At 41.3% G+C, this 22,851-nt stretch overlaps 2 protein-coding genes across 2 annotated transcripts; both read left to right on the top strand.

Annotated features, from left to right (window-relative positions):
* Positions 1-1,534: 1,534 nt before the first annotated feature.
* On the top strand, positions 1,535-4,611 carry LOC306698690 (UDP-glucuronosyltransferase 2A1-like). Its single transcript, XM_079163130.1, has 2 exons — positions 1,535-1,675; positions 2,057-4,611. Exon 2 carries the CDS (start codon positions 2,076-2,078, stop codon positions 3,678-3,680), a length of 1,605 nt encoding a protein of 534 aa, XP_079019256.1. The 5' UTR covers positions 1,535-1,675; positions 2,057-2,075; the 3' UTR covers positions 3,681-4,611.
* Positions 4,612-11,150: 6,539 nt separating this feature from the next.
* On the top strand, positions 11,151-21,282 carry LOC306698892 (neuroplastin-like; the record flags this gene model as incomplete). Its single annotated transcript, XM_079163387.1, has 8 exons — positions 11,151-11,241; positions 15,194-15,541; positions 16,490-16,658; positions 16,779-16,873; positions 17,981-18,114; positions 18,338-18,611; positions 20,186-20,207; positions 21,222-21,282. 8 exons carry the CDS (start codon positions 11,151-11,153, stop codon positions 21,280-21,282), a joined length of 1,194 nt encoding a protein of 397 aa, XP_079019513.1.
* Between the last annotated feature and the right edge of the window lie 1,569 nt (positions 21,283-22,851).

The raw sequence follows: 22,851 nt of genomic DNA, 5'->3' as shown, positions 1-22,851 counted from the left end.
AAAAGTATTCAGGTAAAACATTCTGAGAGGGAAAACTGTGTCTTTGACCTGGCCATCACCTGTATGCAACCTGTGACGAGGGGTCAAAAGTAATGTAGTGTTGCCCAGAAGGTTGGTAAACACTCCAACGGATCAGAGTATCATGTGACAGCAATATGCAAATTGTATTGAGTTTACTGAGAAAAAGGTGAGAGCTGATTAATCAATAACCTTTACAGAGCTGTTACCATATAATCTACATGGGTGGATTTCAGTGCAAGCCCCCAAAGCCACTCCCTGCAGACTTGGAGGAGTTTGTCCAGAGCTTCTGTTCCTGTAGTTGGACTTCCTCTATTCTTTGACCAGCCTGATAACCTCTCCAGAATCAGAGCAAATCAGTCCACCAAAATGTCCTGGTTTATTTACAACTCTATTGATGTCATTGCTGCTTTGTTGGCAGATGTGTTGCTTGTAACATTCACCTGCATTTCAATTGTACAGTTACTGTGGAGAATTATTTTTGTTGGAAAAAAATGAATGACATGAAAAATAAAATGTTGGTTTTGTGTGCAAAATTCAAGATTTACCAAACATGAACCCAACAGTTCTCTGTGTGATGTTGCTAACGTTGACAGCATTAGTATAAATACTCTATGATAATGAGATTTGTTCGATTCACAAAATAAGGTTTCACCTTAATATGTCATGGTTTCCTAACACACATACATTTGGAATGCAGCCTCTTTACAATCTTTTTTATTTAAAGAGGATGCTAATTTACACAAGTATACTTGTATTTCCATTTCTACTAGTAGACTATGTTCACATGCTTTAAAGTTCAAAGAACATATTCTTTTTCTCATACATTTTGAGCGCTGTTGGAATGCACCGCTCAGTTATTCAGAGCTCCACACTCGGAGCGGCAGAGCGTACTCTGGGCACTCTGTCATAGGAGACAGACCCGTCCAAATGTTTACTGATACAGTACTGTAAAACATGTTTTACTTTACTTATCTTTATTGGTCAGGACCCCCCAACAAAGTCCCAAGACGAATCTTAGGGGCCTTGAATTGATTAACAGGACATTAAAGCACAATGTATTATATTTCTACCTAATAAATGTTCATGTTTTCTTTGCTGATTGCATTTGAATATTGTGTAACTGTACATCTTCAAGTCCCTGAGAAGTATTCAGATAAAACATTATGGGAGGGAAAACTCTCTGTTAGACTGGGCCATCCCCTGTATGCAACCTGTGACGAGGTCCACAAAGTAACTTAGTTTTAAAGGGTTAGAAGCCCAAACGAGGCTGTGAAAAAATGTACTGGTTTTTATTACTGCTCTCTTCAGGTAAACAATCAAGAGCAATTTAACATAAAATACACTAACTTGACACTAGATGGCCCAACAGATCAACGTGTTGTGCTTACAACTAAATATGAACTCTTGTTGCGGTCAGAACACATATTATATAACAGGGATGTTTTCTGCAGCAGTACACACCTTCTTATACAACAGAGCTGTTCATAGTACACTACGTGTTACTACATGCCAGCCGGTCATGACTTTGGCACACTACGAGGTTCATTCACCTTTCTTCCTTTCCAACTGTACAGAACAACTTATCAAATAACAAATACAGTTGTTGAACTGACACTTTGAAGTTGGATTGTCTTTCCTGTACCTCTTGATTTAGGTAAGTGTTAATAAAAAGCTCTGTTATGCACACGTAAAGTAAAACAGCCATGGAATGTGTGTTTTGTTGAGACATGGTCAGTGCAAGTCTTGGTAGTTGCGTGTACTGTATGTGTAAAGTTTAACAAAAGATAATATTAGACCCTTAAACTTAAGTTTGAAAATGTTATTTCATTTATTGTTTTGTGTACTTTGGCCTCAAACTGTTGTATAAATGAGGCCATCTCAGAAGTTCATAGAGGGGAAATGTTTCTTAAAGTAAAAGTAAATACAAATGACAAGAACAGTACTTGAGTTAAAACACTTAGTTATTACCCACCACTGTATTTCATGTTATAAAGGGAAACAATTGCATTTTGATCTCCTTTTGTGCTTTTTTTAGGTCTCTGAGGGACTCCACTATGAAGGTGCTTTCCTTGTCTCTGATCACCTTTGCTATACTCTTGATTCAACTCTCCAGTGCATCTGGGGGCAAAATCCTGGTGTTCCCATTGGACGGAAGCCATTGGCTAAATATGAAAGTAATCATAGAGGAGCTGCATGCCAAAGGCCACGAGATCACTGTGGTTCGGGCGACCGATAGCTGGTACATCAGTGAAAAGTCTCCGCTCTACACTTCTGTCACTGTTCCTAGTCCTGGTGGATTTGAGCAAAACTACTTTGAAGACTTTTTGTCTCGACAGCTGGAGATCCGGCTTCAGGGTAGGCATGCATCTTTTTGGTCTAAAATCTGGAATCGAATTAAAATGGAGCGGCTGGTTGTGGGACAGTTCTCTCAGCTCCATAAGGGAATGAGTGAAGTGGCCATTCAAATGTTTGAAGATGAAAACCTGATGCAGTCTTTCCATGAAGCCAAATATGATGTAGTTTTGACCGACCCTGGTGTCGGTACCGGGGCAATGCTGGCACGTCGGCTCCAAGTTCCTCTTGTTTTTAATGTCAGGTGGACCATTCAAGGTGAAGCTCATTTCCTTATGGCCCCCTCACCTTTGTCATACATTCCTTTCACTGCAACAGAGTTGACAGATAAGATGACCTTCCCACAAAGAATAAAGAATGTTTTGAGCTATATTTTAGGGATGTACACAATGTCATTAATCACGGAACCTCATTACAAACCAGTAGTTAAAAAGTACTTTGGTCCCGATGTGGATTACTCAACATTTTTTCTGGATGCAGACATCTGGCTTATGAGGAATGATTTTGTCTTTGAATTTCCACGTCCAACAATGCCAAATATAATCTACATGGGTGGATTTCAGTGCAAGCCCCCAAAGCCACTCCCTGCAGACTTGGAGGAGTTTGTCCAGAGCTCTGGAGATCACGGGGTCGTTATGATGACCTTAGGAACTTTGGTCGGGAAGCTCCCTCAAGATATCGCTGAGGAGATTGCTGCAGCATTCGCCCAGCTGCCTCAGAAGGTCGTATGGAGGTATATGGGACAAAGGCCAGCCAACCTAGGCAACAACACATTAATGGTCAACTGGCTGCCACAGAAAGACCTCTTAGGACATCCCAAGACGCGAGTGTTTGTGACCCACGGAGGCACTAACGGGGTTCAGGAGGCAATTTATCACGGAGTTCCTGTAGTTGGACTTCCTTTATTCTTTGACCAGCCTGATAACCTCTCCAGAATCAGAGCAAAGGGAGGAGCTGTGATTGTTGATATTGCCGAACTTGACAGACACATCTTTGCAGATGCCCTCAAGACGACTCTTTACAATTCCTCTTACAGGGAAAACATGCAGAGGCTCTCAAGGCTGAACGGAGATCAGCCCATGAAACCACTGGACCAGGCAGTGTTTTGGATAGAATATGTCATCAGACATAAAGGAGCCCGTCATCTGCAGACTCAGTCCACCAAAATGTCCTGGTTTGTTTACAACTCTATTGATGTCATTGCTGCTTTGTTGGCAGTTGTTTTGCTTGTAACATTCACCTGTATTTCAATTGTAATGTTACTGTGGAGAATTATTCTTGTTGGGAAAAAGGTTAAACATGAATGACATGAAAAATAAAATGTTGGTTTTGTGTGCAAAATTCAACATTTACCAAACATTAACCCAACAGTTCTCTGTGTGTGATGTTGCTGAAGTTGACAGCATTAGTGCAATTAGTCATTTGGGAATACTAATGAAAATACGAGTTCCGACAATCAAAATCCTTCCAAACAGAAATCAAAGGGGCTAAACCCAGCAATCAGGAAATTCTGAAGAATAAATTCCATTAGATAGGAAGAAACGTCAGAAACAGACCAGTTCAATCTTACTCAACTGGTGCAAGGACCAACAAGAATAACCATAGAAATACTTTTTTGACTACTGTAACAGCCATTTTTGTTGTTTTTGTTTTGTACAACCTCCCACCACATGGGGGCGTAGTGCACAGGTACATAATCAGTTGGGTCATTTCATACAGGTGTTGCTGATTCGGCAGGGAGCAAACAGTTTTTGACCATGCGACATCGACCGTTCCATATTGAAGGAATATAAATATTATAATTTGGTTTTATGGAGACACGTGGAGACTGTTTTACTGGTCCTATGATGTGTAAGGAATTGTAATCATGTCAACAGTCGCTCTCGTAAGACCTTCAAGTGTATCTTGAGGGTTATCACTTTTGAATAGAAATATCTTTCTTACTTGAATTCATTGTGGTCCCCTAAACACGTGTCTCCAATCAGTCTTTGCTTGAGTCTTGATATATCCTGGATCAATTTGTCTCTTCAGTGCTCTAAAAATGTAAAAGAGGGAATAAAACAAGGTATCTGCAGATATCAAGTCGTGGGTCTAGTGCTGCCACACATGGTGTCACACTGTGAGTGTGGGCTGGGACGAGGAGCTGGATGATGAGGAGGATTATTTTAAATGCCATTTGTGTCCGGATTTTTTATTTAATTTTGTTTTGTTTGTTTTTAAATAAATATTTGCATCATTTTTTCAATCATTTGCACAAGTTATTAGTCTTTCCCTTTAACAATATAGCTTTTCAATCATGAATAGTTGTAATAGAACTCTTACTCTGCACTGTGTGTTATGATAGTAATTGTTATACACAATATATGTGTACATAATTGTTAAATTCCATGCATCAGCTGGTGTTTTGCCAGTGATTGACATGAGAAGAGTTTAACAAAACATCCAGCAGGTGGTGGTATACACTCAGACGGAAATTAAGGAGCTTTTATTGCACAATTTGGAGTTGTTGAAGCGTGATATCTCATTGTGAAGGACAGAACTACGTTCCCGGATGTGTAAACAGCATTGATGGTCATTTTGGCGACCCTGTAACAAGCGAATATCCCCGAAAAACCATCAGCACCCAGTGTTCACAACGAGGATAGAAGTTTGGATGGATTACGCCAATAGCGGCGCACGGCTAATTCACCGGCGTTAGCATCCTTTTAACGACTCTGGTAAAGGCAAAGCAAACTTTAATAATTACAACGATATTTAGTTCGAAAGGTACGAGGTTAAACTAAAGTTTAACACCACTAAATCAACTGAAAACATTACACGATCATTTTTATCAATATTTTAAGTTAATTTCTATTGGAACGTTGGCTTCAGTGCGATCCTCCGAAATTCCTCCTCAATCTGAGAGAGACCAAGAGAGAGATGGAGAAACATCACAAGATACAGAAAGAAAATAATGAGACACAGGCCAAGAAAAACAGAGCAAGAGGTAGAACAATTGTTACGGTGCACCGTGGATGTGAAATTACAACTGCATACTCAAGTTGACGTTAACGTCACCTCACCTTGTCTCTACCACAGAAGCGAGGGTGCTGTAAAATCACGTATAACATAAGCACTGCGCATAGGTGATATAAAGTTAAGGAAACCCACGTCACCCCAAAGACCCTGTCGATGCCCACACAGCCGCTAATATTTTTTCTTGCCGATGTTGGCAACCCACCCGACCATCTTGTCACCTATAACTCCAATTTATATTGTGCCCCCCTCACTATCCTTCTTCGAGGCTGCACATGATAACGTTAGCTTGCGGCTAAGCTAGCGCCATGGACTAAGCTAGCATGACCGAGCATTATTAGTTACGTAATGGTTCCAAATGGAGCATCGAAGGCAAGTGGGCGTGTGCACGTGTGACCACGCCCACTTTCCTCTGACGTGATTGTGTGTCATAACTTCAAAGGATCAGCGTATAGGAGCAACGTTTGACCACTTTTACCAACTTCTAACTTAACTTCGGAAAGAGCGGTTGTACATTTTACCTACAGAATACAATTATAATGGATGAGATAGACGAACAAGTAACAGCGACAACAGAGCAGGAACTTACATTTTACCAACAGAATACAATTATAATGGATGAGATAGACGAACAAGTAACAGCAACAATGGAGCGTGCTGACCGTGATGTTAACGAGCTGATGCAGAACATCGCCAGGTGGAAGATTGAGGAAAAATCTCAACCAAAAGATGAATCATCAGCTTTTTCTTACACTCAGCGAAAAACTAAGCAGTACTTGGCAGAGTTTTTTCACGGCCGGCGAATGTCTGTAGAGAGAGAACTGAGAGAAGAGAGAGAAGCAAGAGAAGAGGCAGACGTCGATTCAAAACTCGGAGGAGAGACGGACGTCTCCGACTCAAAGTGCAGAGATGAGGCGGACTTCGCCGACTCAAAGCGCGAAGGGAAGGCGGACGTCACGGACTCAAAGCGCGGAGGGGAGACACTGGCCAAAAGGAAGATGTTTCCGAAATGCATAAACAATAAAGTTGTTCCGATTTCAGAAACTCCTGCGAAACCGTCAAAGGCTTCAACTTCCCTGTTTAAAAAAATCTGGTCATTCTGCACATGCCGTGCATTCGCACGTGCAGATTAACCCTTCGTACGGCCATCGATTGAGGCTCAGTGCGGTGATCGTCTGGGCATCGATGGAGGCTCGTTACAGTCGATGGTGGCATGGTGATCGTCTTGCCATCGATTGTGGCTCGGTGCAGTGATCGTCTGGGCATCGATGGAGGCTCGTTGCGGTCGATGGTGGCACAGTGATCGTCTTGCCATCGATTGAGGCTCAGTGCGGTGATCGTCTGAGCATGATGGTAGGGGTGGGAATCACCAGAGGTCCCGCGATACGATATTATCACGATACTTAGGTCACAATACGATATTATCACGATACTGTGATAACATATTGCGATATATTGCAATTTATTACCCTTTTTGAACTGCAAATTATGTTTTAGATAAAGTTAAAGATAAAGTTTTCAGTATGTTCATCTCACTTCAATCATTTTAATTGCCACAAAATGGGATCGTCAAGCAGACAGACTGACCAACACTGTCATAAATGTTGCATGCACCTGACAAACTGAACTGTTTGTATTACAGTCTACATAGTCCAACTTAACTGAATGCAAACGTGTGAGGACAGCTGTACTATTACAGGTATTAACAATGCAACTTGTACAAAAAATGCAGCATAAGAATGGGGGATTGCCGACAAAAACCTTGTGGTTGTAACCGACAATGGTTCTAACATGGGCTTTGCCATTCAGTTAGAGGGATACCTTCGTGTGAAGTGTTTCGCTCACCCGCTCAATCTGGCCTCACAACGGGCGTTAAATCTGCCGACAGCAGCCAGGCTCATGGGGAGAGTGCGGCGCGTAACCAGCTTTTTCAACAGAAGCACGGTGGCAAACGTCCGACGCGGACGGCGCATTTCTGATTTCTTTCTCCGATATCCCCATCCTTGTTTTGACCAACTTCCTACCAATCACGCTGATCCGGCACCTCTGCTGACCTCACCAGAAAACAACTCAGCACTGAGCACTACATCACAGCCACATATGAAGAAATACATTGAAGAAAATATATTTATCGAAAGATCGCATCAACCTGGATTCGAACTCTGTCGAGCAAAATAGTAATATATTCAAAAATGGCCGCGCTACGCGATCCGCCACTTGCATCTTACGTCGCTATCGCCTTTCCCTAACGCTGATTAATCATGATCTGCAGACCCCCGCCCTCGGTAAACTATCAATGGATAAATCCAAAAACAGAAAATGGAGGAAAATGGAAAGTTTAATTCTGCGTGGACGTATTCATTTGCTTTCACTGCAAACGATGCTGGCTTACCTGTATGATTGATATGTGGCGAGAAATTTGCAAACAACAAAAAATGTAATGTTGAAAGACGCTTCCAGAACCAACACACAGCATTTACTGGAAAGTATCACACTGGAGATGAGCGAAAAAGAGCAATTCTGCAACTGCAAACTCTCCTCTTCATAAGAGTTTGATATTGTTAGAACACGTAAAATAGCAATAAAATGTCAACAAAATGTCAACAAGTGTCTTTATTCTTGTTCTATAATTTCATAAATACAACAAACTATAGTTTTTGTATATATAATATAACTATATATAACGCTTTATAAACTGTGATATCAAATAGCTTTTGCGGCTCCAGACAAATTTTATTTGGTGGAAAATAGGGCAAAATGGCTCTTTGGATAGTAAAGGTTGCCGGCCCCTGTCCTAAACAATGCAATCTTCAGTGTTGACAGTTTAATAAGTCAGACACTGATGATCTTTTTTTCAACCAAAAATGCTATGCGCGGGTACTTGGCTGAAAAAATATTTCACAGGGGGTACATCACTGAAAAAAGTTTGAGAACCACTGATCTAGTGGACTGAAAAAGCAATAGATTTTATTTTTCTAGTACCAAAAAGTTAATAGTTTATATAATAAAAGATTCATACTTGGCTTCTGTGTATCGATACAATATCGCCACGCAAAATATCACGATACTATGCTGTATCGATTTTTTCCCCCACCCCTAATCGATGGAGGCTCGGTGCGGTGATCGTCTGGGCATCGATGGAGGCCTGTTGCGGTCGATGGTGGCACGGTGATCGTCTTGCCATTGATTGATGGCTGCCAAATCTGGGCCCATTCTGACATTATAGAAATGAAGCTCTAGCGTAAGTTCAGACAGGAAGATTATACTCTTGCATGCCTAAACCATAGCTTATTTACCATACATCTGCCATCACTCCTCATGCAGGCACACTCATTATTTCCTTGTTGTTATTGTTCGGGGCTGTCAATCATATCAGCTGTCTAGATCAGCTGGTCTCTCTAGCCAATAGCACAACGACACAAGGACATCGTTAGCCTATCATCTTGCTGCTGTGTCTCTTAAATGTGATTGTCTTTCTACCTTCAGTTTATTCAAGCTGCTGTTACGTAACCCTCCACCTCCCCATCTCCGCCCAATCTTCATCAGATTCATCAACTCATCATTCTATCAACCTCATCAGCCACCATCACCACCAGTGTCTGGACTCCACGGGGGGATTCATATTGTTGCCGCTCAGGGCAATCACAACTCGATCACAAATCCCCCCGTGGAGTCCAGACACTGGTGGTGATGGTGGCTGATGAGGTTGATAGAATGATGATCACCGCACCGACGATCACCGCACCGAGCCACAATCGATGGCAAGACGATCACCGTGCCACCATCGACCGCAACGAGCCTCCATCGATGCCCAGACGATCACCGCACCGAGCCTCAATCGATGGCAAGACGATCACCGTGCCACCATCGACCGCAACGAGCTTCCATCGAAATCTGGGCCTAATCTGGCGAAATCTGGGAAATCTGGGCCTAATCTGGCATTATAGAAATGGGCCTTATTAACTGGCTAATTGATCAAATATTGTAATGTAGCCAAACAATCATCATATTGTAGGAGTGCAGGGATTAACCGAGTCGACAAGTGTCTCTTTTTGGCTGCTCACCTCTGTCGTCGTTTATTTCAACTCTCACAAACATTTCATCCCGAACACTGCCATCACCTCCTTTAAACCCAACATGATGTCACGTTCCCATGGTTACGCCACTCCCCTAGTCCTGCTGAATTATGTTTTCAAGTGTCTTCAACGAGTCCACTTCATACTGAGAATTCACCAAGACTAGAATCAATGTAACCGTGGTGACCTTTTTTTGGGAAGCAACGGGGTCACTACAACTACCATTAACAAAGTAAAGTCCTCCTTTAGAAAAAAGGTGCAATACAAACCAAGACAAAAGAACCCTTTACCATGGCTCAATGACGCCCTCTGGTGACAAATGAGAGCGCGAGATAGTAATGACAAGCACCGTTTACATCCCTTCGAAATAAGATAGAAAGAAACATAACGAAGGCTAAAGCTAAATGTTTTAATTTGAGTAATTAATGATGCAAGGGGAAATGAGAATCTGATCTGGAAAAGTCTTGGTAAATTAACTGCAAGAAAGAATAAGAGAACCTGATCTAAAAATGTATGGAATCTAAACCCAAAATCATGACATAAAAGCAAGTACTTTTAACAACTTTTTTATGAACTCAGTTGAGGAGCTGGCCCAAAGCTTCTCCAGAACTATAAAATATATACTCTAATTAACGATACGAAACCAATTTTAGAATAACAGAAATATCTGAATCAGGAGTGGTCAACATCATAAGCTCTTTAAGAGACTAAAAAAGCAAAGGATGATTATGGTTTAGATACCACTTTTTAAAGCAATACAACTGCAGTTCTTCTGCCTCCTCCATATACCTTTGCGTTTTGTGTTTCTTCTGTACCTCGGTGTATCAATTAAGTGGAACGGATGCAGTATTGCAGTATCAGTGGCCTCTTCTCCAGTTTGTTCACTTTGCTTTATCCTGTCTGATGATCCTTGTAATGTTACATATGATGTGTGTTGTTACAATGAGTTGCACAGAATCCATATAAGAATCACAGCGATGAGTATGAAATTATTCCAATGACAATAACCACCAGTAAAGTATGTTTAGGCCACTTAACAGGCTCAATTTAGTTTAGGGATAAGGTAACACTGTGTCAAAGGTGCGTGAGGCTGTCATTACCCTACATTAGTTCAAAGAGAAATAGGATTACTACTTAAAGCTCTCGGTGCTGTTAAGGTCAGGGCTTATGTCAGACTGAGAGACTGCTTGACCCACAGCTTCAGGCCCATAGCGGTTTGTAAAGCTCTGCGTGCCGTTACAGCTGTATCATTACCTGAGAATCACTCGTTCCTGATTGGGGTTTAATTGTTAAATGTCAAAAAACCTGGCGGAGAAATAATAGCGTCCATTTTGTCTGTTTTAATATAATTGATTTCTGCTCTACTTTATGATGGGACGTTGTGTGAATGTAACCGCTTGTCTCTGCGCTCCTCCAAGATCTCGCGGGATTTAAGATTAAACGGGTGGTTAAGAAAAAGAAAAAAAAAGGTGGTTCCCTTGCTGCACCGGGCTGACAGCAGAGAGCCGCACAGGTAACTAGTCAGTAACGGGCTCCCGCTAGTCTACCTAGCGACACTTCTGTCTCTGCGTGATACCATTGGAGTGTGTTGAGGTGAATCCACGTCCCGCATCATCGCATCCCGCTCAGGTCACCTTAGCGCTCGGTCCTACCGGCATTTTCCAGCTCCCCCGCCAGTCTCCGAAGATGATACCTGGCAAACGAAGAGCTGCAGTCATGTCCTTCTCGGTGGCGATATTTGGAGCCCTGATGCTGCAGTCTGTCTCCTCCCAGAACGGTAGGAACCGAGCTCTTCTTAGAGAAAACTACACGGTGGTTCATTTCACGTCATGGCGAAAATGCGGGGCTTTTAGGGAGGGATGTCGCCTGCATTTCTGCAGTGGGGCATTTCTAATTAATCATTGCAAGACGTGTCTTTTCTTAAGAACGTTGTCCATCACGAGTATCGCACCAGCAACCAGGTTTCATTACATAATCCCTTTAACGTTGCACTGTAAGAAACTGCTATTAGTCGAATAAAGCGCTGTTGTTTGGCATTCTGTGCATTTGAAATGAAGTGTCAATGCATAATTGGTTTATTCGTTGGGCTAAAGTGGGCCACGCGCAGGCCCGTGTCCCTAAAATGTCCTTTGAAGTGTGGCGCTGCATGTACATGAGCGGTTGCTGATTGCAGCAAGGACAAGTTCTGCTCATTAGGTCGGGGGGGGGGGGGGGGGGGGGATAGCAGAAGGTGGATGTAGGGAAATGGTGTCACACTGAAGTTCAAAACCTGCCCTGCTCTCCTTAGAGATTGGTTCTCACACAATGATCATGCTGTTTGTCACGCGTGGGTCGGCTCAGGTATGTCAGGATGTACGTGGCTCAGGAATTCAGTATCCAGCACCAAATTCCCCTCCTACAGGGTGAGATCATTCCCTGCACCAGCCCAGGCCCTTGTGACCGAGCACAACATGTCATTAGATGTAGGACCTCAGAAGTGCTGTAAATGGCACCGGTCCGTTTTGCTGCATGCTTCTATTTTTAGAGCGGAGATGCTGCACTGACACCATGGCTTTAATGTCCTCTTGCAACAGTGAATCTGTTAACTCTTCGCTGAGATGTACTGCACTGCAGAATGGAATTGATTTCTCAGCACGGTTCTACTTGTCCAATTGACCCCTCTGCTCATAAATCCCCCCCCCCCCCCCCCCCACCACAGACACCAAACAGTGTAAACCCGTCTCAGCTGAGTCTTCGGTGGTGGATGCTGTAAGTCTGATTAGCAAACATTGTGTAACAGTAAGTGAGAATTTATTCAGCCCGGGCCTTCTCTTGAGTTGACCATGCATTACACATCTCCTATACTGCACACCCACTCATTACATCTCTTCTTCAATCAGCACGCCAGCGGATAAAGTTCTGCTTAAATGTAATGCCTTTTTATCTGACACTAAGTGTGAATTTGTCTTATCTTCTTCAACTCCAGAGAGGATGGATGGCTCAGAGAATGCCACAGTATACTTTAAATACTGATACTATTAGTTGAGTCTGGTAAGGCTATAACAGCACAGCGGCGCAGCCTCATCACAGAAGCCATTTTTATCTGCTAATGGCTGCTCACTTGTGAAGCTATTCCCGCCAGAGTTCCCTAAGGATTTGAGTTTGACCTGAAGTAGGGTGGCTTTTACCAAGGAGGCAGTTTACATCATTCAAACTATTTTATTTAGAAATTTCACGCACAAGCCACAACAAAAACTTCTCTAAATGCAGGTCTCAGTTAATGAACGGATCAATGCAAACCGAGGAGTTTGTTGCTCCATTAATGAGTTTTTGGAAATGATCAGTCTTGTGTTCCTATTATTGTTTAAGCAGGTCAGAGTGCAATTATCCTGACAAATAATTGGTTACTTACATTTATAATTTAAATATTAAGGGCATATGTTATTCAATAATATAGAATGAGAATAAAGTTGAGGCGTAAAGGTTTTAGGTCGTTCTGTAATCAACATAGAGTTCATCAAGTGAAGTATATAAAACACACCATACAGCAGAAGCTTTAAATGATAAGCTCTCATGTGTCATTTGACTGAAAGGCAGATTTTGATTGGTCCTCACGAAAACATCAAAGTGTCTGATTGGAGAGAAGTACTTTACAGTCTTATAAATGATGATGCAAATGATTTTCACTAGATAGAGCTTTAAGGTGGTGAAAATAACACTGTGTGGTTTTGGTTTTGGTTTTATTACACACACACTTCCAAATATTCACCAAGAAAATAAACAAAATCCAGCTTAAAACATGGATATAGAAACACAGAATGAATAAACTTTACAGACATTTAAACGTCAAAAAACAATCTGGAAACAATAAATATTGAATTAATGAAGTGTGACATGTGGACAAAAAAAGAAAACATAGAAATGAAAAGTAAAAGTGATGAACGGCATAAGAAGGCAGCAGAAAATAACAGGTTTTTAAGCCTGCTTTTAAAAAATTGATGGATGAATTGGAAAAAAGAAAATGATCACTTAGTAGCAGCCCAGCACATTCAAAGCTTAACAATATGTTGACGATTTAAGATTAATTAAGTATTAAAAAGAAGAATAGTGCAATGCAACGTTCATAGTTCTAAGATCACACACGTGAGACACGCACAACAAAACGCTAAACTAACATCAACTTGACATGAGTGATGTCATTTAGGCGCGTGTGTGTGCGCAGTACAACGCTACTCGCTCAGCACTTTTAACACATCCACACTATCCGAGGTGGCAGGAACCGTCTCTCAGCAGTTCTGTGTTAAGAGCTGAGGTTTTGGTTTTAGTTTTCAGACCCAGTCCGGTTGTTTACTGCTACTTACAAACACTCAGTTGCCTGTTTATTAGGTACACCTAGCTAAGACTGATGCAGTCACACACAACAGTATCAATGAGGCTAAATAATGAACACCTGTCAGTATAATGCAATGATTCAACAATATAGCCTTCATGAAGGGAGGATTTATTGCAGGACTGTTGTATCAGACTGCATTGTTTTTTAATATGGGGTACCTAATAAACTGGCAGCTGAGTGTGTATGTAGGAATCTATTTGTGCTGACAGTAGATGTTCTGGTCTTGATGTACCAGTTCTGGGCTGTACAGCAGGGTTATGATGTCTTTCTGCCTCGTGATGATCTGCCTGGTCTGGTTGGTCGTCTCTTCCTCTTTCCCACTTTGTTGCCATAGAGTGCTTCTATGGAAACGGAGGGGGTCCATCACCATGCGCCCACACGCTCCCCAGAGACCCAAAGCTGCAGTTTCTATAAATCTCCTCTCAATGTGCATATAGACCATGCTTATGATTACAGCCAACCCCTCCTCCTCCTCCTCCTCCTCCTCCTCCTCGTCCAATCTGTGCAGCCGTGATCAATTGTCTTGCTTTCAGTTCAGAGAGGGAGACATTTCAATCCAGTAAAATCAACAGTATACATTTGCCCGGTGTCTGTGTCCCATTACTTTATGTTACATAAACAAGCACTAATGTTGTTTTCATTATACAGGCGAGATGCACTGAAAATGACACGGTCACTTGGAGGACTTTTAGATGCGAGTGCTGTGCGAGCCCGACACAAATTTATACGATGTCATTAATTGGACAAAATCAAGTGAGAGCCACCTCGGTACAACGTCCCAGCGGACTTGAATGAAAGCTTCCTAGAAATAGCAGCAATAATGATTTAGGCAGATCTGAGGTTGCCTTTCTTTTCTCTCTCTTACCAAAAATGTTGATGTTGCCGTTCCTGATGGACGGTTTGATGCAGATTTCACTGTTTTGTGTTTGACGGTTTTGTGTTGTATGTTGGAGCTGAAACTATTAGTTGATTGAAAACAAAATTAATCAGCAACAATTAAATGCTAAAAATGGCCAAAATGTTCTGTTTCCACTTTTGTAAATTAAGTCTTCTATGATACCTAATTGAGTTTGGGACTTTGGGGTTTAAGATTTTTTACATTTTCTACTATTTTTTCTTCTTCTCCATTTTACTTAAATCAACATTTGTTTCACTTTAAGATAATTTGTCTGTCAGTGTTTTTTTTGCATTATTATTTCATATTATCTTTTTTTCTGTTTGTCTTTCCTTTTCTTCTTCCCATTCAATTTACCCTGTTATTGTCTTGCCTTTGTATCCTCCACCTGCTTTCCTTTTTTTTGGGGGGGGGGCTTATCTCTGGACATGCTGTCCCCTAAACCTCCACCACCTCCACTAGCGGGCTTTGTGAAATCCCCATTTTCTGAGACTAAGCTCACGGGCGACACCTTTGAGCTGTACTGTGACGTGGTGGGAAACCCCACCCCAGAAATCCAGTGGTGGTACTCTGAGATCAACCGAGTCGATTCCTTCAGGCAGCTGTGGGACGGCGCCCGTAAGCGGCGGGTGTCCATCAGCACGGCCTACGGCTCCAACGGCGCGAGCGTGTTGGGTGTCTCTCATCTCACGCTGGACGATGCTGGGACCTATGAGTGCAGAGCCAGCAATGACCCGCGACGTAACGACCTGCACCAAAATCCAGCCACCACCTGGATCCGTGCTCAGGCCACTATAACGGTGCTGCAGAGTGAGTGGTCACTGTAGAGGAAACACCCTCTTCCCTTCCGTTAGCAACCAAACTTTGCAGTTCCTGTGTGATCCAGCCTCCCTCAAACCTCTCCAGAGGGTCTGTAGCTTCCTCCATCGGTACCATCCTCCACCAGAAGAAAAACACCACCAAATAGTCTTTATGTACTTTTACCAGCAGTGAGCTGAGTAGTATTTTGTCCTCATCCCTTGGTTCAGTACATCCTTCAACCTTCAGTCTCCTCCCCGTCTCCATTTCCCCTTTACTTTACTTTTCTCTCCCTTTAGCTCTCATCCTCTAATTTCTGTGAACTGTATAACATTATATTCAATTTCATTTTCTTATTTTTTATTGTATTAATCTGCATTATTTCTGTGTTTCTAACACTTGTTTGTTGTTTGCTCACCAGCAGCAAACAATCAGTGTCATGCTTATCTATAATGTATAATTATATTAATACAGATGTTTCTTTCACCACAAACTATTCTGTACCAGAATCTGAAATCTAGATTTAAAATTAAAACATGCTTGAATTTGGGTGTTTAATCAACACTTTTTTGGCACTGACCAAACTGTTTCTGTATCAAAGTATCAAAATTTGAATGCACACAAGCTTGTAGCTTAATGTGTTATTAAAGAACCAGATATTTTCTAATACAGATGGCCATGTTTTGTACTGATGATTCAACCGAGGGAGTTTCAGCCGAACCTTGGAAGAGCTCCCACTTCCCAGTCACCTACCAACACAGAAAATGACTACTTCTACTTAAGGAACCCTGGATGCCCGAAATAATTCCTCCCACTTCACAACTCTATTCCTGTGCGATATTGTATAAAGTGTGGCTGTCTGTGGCGTCTGTCCGAACCCTTTGTGCGTTTACATCCTCCACCCACGCGTCCCAGCAAACATCACTTCTGTCCTGAAGCTGATCTGTGTCTCTCTTACAGAGCCGTCCATTTCCACCTCTGAACACGCCACACTTCCTGTGGAAGGCGACTCTTACACACTGCAGTGCAACCTGACCAGCGCCCACAGTGTGCACGAGGAGAGCTACTGGATCAAGAACGGGGAGGAGATCCCGGAAACACGCAGCCCAAATAGGAACACTGAGTACAAGTAGGCATCACGGAAAACTTTATACAACTTCTGTGTGCGTGTGTGTGTGTGTGTGTGTGTGTGTTAAACACAGAGTTAAGCCTGTTGTGGGTTCACGTGAGGTGTGTTTCTGCTCTGCAGGCTGAAGAAACCAAGAGGAGATGCCGCCGGATGGTACATGTGTGTCTACACCTTCGAGATGGCTCCTCCAGCAAACGCCACCATAGAAGTTAAATGTAGGTGTTGATTTGTGAGCTGCAGGCGTTTTTTGTTGTTGTTGTCAGTTTCAAGGCCACATTAGAGATGCCCCTGATTTAAAAATGGCCCCGAATGGCCTTGAGCACTAGCAGCGCTGTCATGTGAGGACCTGTGATTTCAAACGGCTCTGCTAGCTGCCCGGGGGTGCAGCCTGCGCCCTTGACACCTCCATCCAACCAATGCCCGGCTCAGTGGCAGCAGATGGTGTCTTGTTTGTCTGATGGCCAGGGATTATGTCTCAACGTTAGAATCTGGTCAGCCTTTTCTGCTGTTACACGCATCGCTATGGAGGAAAATTGGATTTTATGAAACAAGATTTACAGACCAGGCAGATTTATAATATACAGAAAACACAGACTACTACAGGCAGCTCGATGTTAAATTGGATCACATGATCCTGATTGATGAAATGTTGTGAATGAAATATTTATATTTCACCTCTTTTCGCTCAGAAGTTAGTGGGTCTTCCCTTTGTTGATCATGGCTTAAAAAAGTTGTGAGTTTTATTTCTTTTGTGTTTCTCTACTTATTACAATATAGTTTGCTGCAATATTTGACCCTCCTGCAGCTGTTTTAATGCCAATTATATTTTCTGTCATCTTCTTAAATCGGGGAAGTGCTTTGTGCATTTGGCTTGAAAAGTACTCAATGAGTAAATAATAATTTACTTATTTATGTTACTTGTTGCTCTTGTTTTTTACTCTGTATCTTGTGGCACTGTCCACTTTGCTGCTGTGATCCTGTGAATTTCCCCTCTGCGGGACTAATAAAGGATTATTTTAACTTATCTTAATCATTTTTATGATCTCAACACAGTGATGCAGCTTTTCACTGCCTGGATAATGTAGTTTTCCATAAGCATTGCTTACTTAACTATTATATAAACAATAGCTGCAATAAAAATATATATAATATTTATTATCCGTTTCTACTTAAAATAATGAAAAGCACACATTTGTAACCCATTTAATCTCTTTACTATACCTACAATTATGAATCACTGAATCCACAGTTGACCTGTAAGACTTTATTTTGTGAATTTCTTGAATGTATTATAATATCTGATCTTTGTTATTTTGTTTTAGCTGCTCCTGACATTACAGGCCACAAGCGCAGTGAGAATAAGAACGAGGGCCAACTTGCTGTTCTCTACTGTAAGTCTGTGGGCTATCCTCACCCGGTCTGGACCTGGCGTAAGTTAGACAACGGCATTCCCAGGGTATGTGACACGAATATACACTCCCTGATATAGTCAACATAAATGAAATTTAGGAGCCAGTATATGAAGTCCTTACATGGTGCTGTAATATAGCATGAAATACTGTGTAGTGTATTTAAACCTCATGACCTTAACTAAATATAAAAGCAACAGTTTCCATGTAAAAACAACCACTGTCGATCCTAAACATTATTAAGTACATTCCTTTCTTCTCCCTAAATAGGAAATTGACAACTCTAGCGGACGTTTCCTCATTAGCAGCAGAGACAACTACACCGAGCTCCACATTCTGAACCTGGACATTGCCTTAGATCCAGGCGAGTACCACTGCAATGCCACCAACATGCTCGGCAGCCGTGACGAGAAGATCGTGCTGAGGGTTCGAAGCCACTTGGCTTTCTTATGGCCTCTTCTGGGGGTTTTGGCCGAGATCATCATCCTGATCGTCATCATCGTTGTTTATGAGAAGCGTAAGAAGCCAGATGATTTACAAGACGGTGAGTCACCAGCGGTGGCGCTTAGGACTGTTATTATTCCAGTGTTTTTAATATATCTGAGGAGAAACTGGTTTTATTGCTCGGAGTTGACATGGATCTCTCCCGTTAAGTCTTTTTTTCATCCCGAACCCCTCTCGGTGCGGTGTTTGGCAATCAGGCGACCATTAAAGAAGGCACACTTTATTTTTAGCTGTGTGCTTAAGTCATTCTTTAGCAGGAGACACTAACAGAGTCACCTGACACTGTGCTGTGCCTGCATTCAATAATTCAGTCTGGACGAGGTTGACCCAACAGGCAGACACTGTTGCAGGAGGTCGCACCGTGTCAGGACAATTTCATGCATTTAATATTCATGAGAAATACGATACTGCAGTTTTGCAGTGAAGTACAGTTTCAATTATTAACGGCTTTCCAGGGACCTCGTGCCGTACCCGAGCTGCTGCAAGCTTAACCACGAGACACGTCATTTAGCTATACAATCTGTGTATGCCAGCCTGGGGATTTTCTAATACTACTGAGTCAAGCTATATCATAAATTATGGATCAATGGTATTTAGATGACCTTTTCCTCCCAAACTGAATTTTGATGTTGTCACATGCTGATCAGATGCAATGTGCAGCGAATGACTGACAGCTCAGAGCTGTGACATTCAGTCAGTTTGAGAAATATATTGTCATTATGGTACATTACAGGGTGTTTAAGTCACCTTGAGAATCCGCACAGTCTTACAAAATGGATGTGGATGGCGTGAATCGTTCAGCAAATTCTTACATGAAATGTTGATTCTTCATATTTTACGTAGGTTAGCTTAGGCTGTTAAACATTTTAACAGATTGTTCCCCTTCTCCCCATATTGCATAACCTAAAACCATGTTTGTGGTAAGTGTGAGACTTTGCATGCTTCATGAATATTAATAAGCATTCAGCCTCATCTTTTTCCAGTTCACAGGACAGTACACGGTTCTGTTTAGCCTCAATGTTAGTGTCAAATGCCCTTCTAAATCTTCAGTTTTTAAGATTTTATTTACAAACGGTAACTTCATGTTTTTGCATCAAACCGCAGCAGTGAGACGGCATGCAAGTCACAATCAGTCATTTCTGCTGTCACTGCTTGACACTGCTTTAATGACGTTATTACCTGATATTAATGGAGCTGCTCCTCACTAATCTCTTTGAGTGAACAGCTGTTCTTTGTGAACGCTGCCTGTCTGTGCATGACAACAGCATTTATTTCAATTTGAATTTTGCCTGTATGTGATTGTTTTAATGTGGTCTTGTGCTGGATTTAACTGCTCTCTGTGTTTTGTGAGTGACATCATGTGGTGTTTTTTTCCTGCGGCATGACAGCCTATTGTTTATAGCACGATCTGCACATGCAGTACAGTTTAACATAAAACGTTGTGTAAACCTGAAGGGCATCATGTGTCAGTCACAACTTGCTGTTCTTAATGCTTTGTGCTTTTTGTAAAAAAAAACAAAAAAAAACAGTTTCACTTCATCAACGTGTGCAACATTCTTGCGATTATTTTATTTTTTGGTCTTCATTTCTCCATATTTTCCCTTGTTGCCTCAGATGATGACCCTTCAGGTCCAGTGTAAGTATAAACAATTTACCTCCAATAACTTATCTGTGTTTAACTTGATAACGTGTGTTTTGTTGTCATGATGCATCCACTCCCTACTGTCTATAGAGCTCAGTGTGCAGTACACCCCAAATCTGTGTCCCAAATATCTGTGAGCATCATGCGATAGTGCTTTGCTGCCTTCATATAAATCCCAGGGAAATATAAAAAGTCAAGCACGGACATGTGTTGCCGTCAATGACAAGTTATCATCTGAATTGTCCTGATGAGTGAAGCCCTGCCCATGATGCTCTAAGACTTAAAAAGTTTGAATGACTTCTTTAACTTACCATGTTATTGAACATACGCAGTATGCAAACATTTAATAAATGGTTTATAATGCAGTTGTAAGCAGGAATAAGTGTTAATATATTTGTCAACAACTATACCTCCTCCCATGGGCACCCATGAGGAGGCTGGTGTATAAAAAGAAAATAAATGATGATGTAGTAAAACACAGTTGTAGTAATTATAAAATACATCTCAAAGGAGAATTTATAATTGTTGACAAATACTTAACATTAATAAACATTTAGAAATGTTGTTATAGCTGCTTACAACTACATTATAGTGTGTATAGGTCTGCTATACTCCCCCAGAGTGAAAAGTTTAATTTGTGTTCATTCAGTGTACACTAAAGCCGAACAAAGTATTTTTTTCCAGTGTTGATTAAAGGCGCATTCCACCCGATACTTTTCTCAGACTTTATAAAGCTCCCTTAGCCACAGAAGACATGCAACTGTTTTCACTGGCTGAATAACTGTGTGTAAAATCAGTGAAGTGCCCCTTTAATCAACGATTTTCTTTTTTTTCTAAATTGAATTAGTATGCACGCTGTAAAATGACAGAAATTAGGCTAAAAGTCCATCACGAGGTGTCGTGACCTAATGACGTAAAACAGAGGAAAGCAAATCTTTTGTGTTTTTAGTTGATAAATATAGTTTATTTGAGGTATGAACTGATAGTGTTGTTTTCTTCCTGCTAAAGCAAAACTAATTCAACCAACAACCACAAAGACAAGAATCTCCGCCAGAGGAATACAAACTGAGCAGCCTGTCTGCTGAGTAAGTATTACATTATTTACAGGATGCCTGATGATGAATATGTATGACAAGCCTGTGGCCACAAGTTACAATATGATCCACCATATGATCTTATCACTGAGCGCTCAACCAAAATAAGACTACTGTCAGTCTGCTCTAATGAGTTGAATGTTCTCTTTATTTGCAGGTTTCATTACACATGTATCGACCATATGAAGGTAAACAAGAAGGGAATCCATACCGGTTGTAAAGAGGATGTATCTGCCACTACTAGTATGGTTGAGGAGGAGTTCAGTGAGGCATGCCTTATGATTTTATTGTGTGAGGGTGCGAATATGGAATATGAAATTGTTAACATTATAACCATTGTTGCTGCATGCAGTTGTGACATTAGAGATTATTTTTTTTTCCCTCTTATCCACTAATTTTACATTTTTACTACTTCTAGAATAATGCATGCAAGATGTTGACCTTCTGTTTGATACAGATACGGCTTTTTTTTCCCTCTTTTCTCTGGGAGTGGCTTCATTTAGATAATCTGTACTGTGTGTTCTAGAGGAAAAACAAAACTTGGCAATGTAAATGAAATGCCACCATAAGCGGGTATGACAGTTGTGTACAGTTTTATCATACCACTGCATATCATTTTATCAGAAAATATCTATTGCATTTTAAGGGCTTTGCAATGTCCCTCTAAATTTGAATAAGATTTTCTTTACTGTATGTATTACATCTCTATAACTATGTATCAGATCACCAATAATATAAAGACTATTCATATGATATGATGCACTTAAATGTTGAAGATAATGAAAAACTGTTTAGACCGACTTTAGGAAATATGTACTAACCATTCTAACATATTGTTTTATAATCATGTGTATTGTACAGCATGGCTATTATCCTATGCAATTATTATCCATATCAATATATTGAAAACCATCGCAGCTTTTGATTTCTCTGTGACAAAGCTTTAAACTAGTAGGATCACCGTAGAGCGTTGATGGCGTACTACACAGCTGCATGAATTCTCTGACGTGGGAGGTGGCGAACGTCAGGACTGATACATGTGAAGCAATTCAAAGATCCCCGACTCATTTTTAAGAATAAATATCTCAAAAAAGGAAGTGTGTCTGTTGAGTTGGTTTCCTTGTAGAGCACAGTAGACATTCAGTTGGACCATCATCAATGATGCAAACAGGCCGTCCCATCAGGATGTTGAGAACAGCGCCATCTAGTGAGGTTTTGAGTTGCTCACTTCAGGCTCGTCAAATATGATGATGGACTTCACATCATTCAAAAAAAAGGAAAATCACACAAGTACTTTTTTACATTAGGATTATTTAAAATCCTGACTTTGGGCCTGAAGTGATGAACAATCCCACAAATCATCAACGCTATCAGTAGCTATGTGTGATTATTAGTGCAGGTACTATATGAATATGGATCCCAATTTATCCACGGGAACAGATTTCCATTTGCAATTTAGAATGTTTTAAACACTTGTAGCAGTATTGCTAATTCTGAGGAGTTTTGCCATTTTAATGTTTGACAAAGACGGCAACACTGCCTAT

The sequence above is a fragment of the Pholis gunnellus genome, assembly GCF_910591455.1.
Source record: "Pholis gunnellus genome assembly, chromosome: 7".
Taxonomy (NCBI): Eukaryota; Metazoa; Chordata; class Actinopteri; order Perciformes; family Pholidae; genus Pholis; species Pholis gunnellus.
The sequence above is the reverse complement of the archived record's forward strand: the minus strand, read 5'-3'. Positions and strand labels throughout refer to the sequence as shown.

What these genes read in the sequence shown, in the direction of transcription:
- LOC306698690 (XM_079163130.1), top strand. Translation starts at nt 2,076, where the DNA reads ATGAAGGTGCTTTCCTTGTCTCTGATCACCTTTGCTATACTCTTGATT.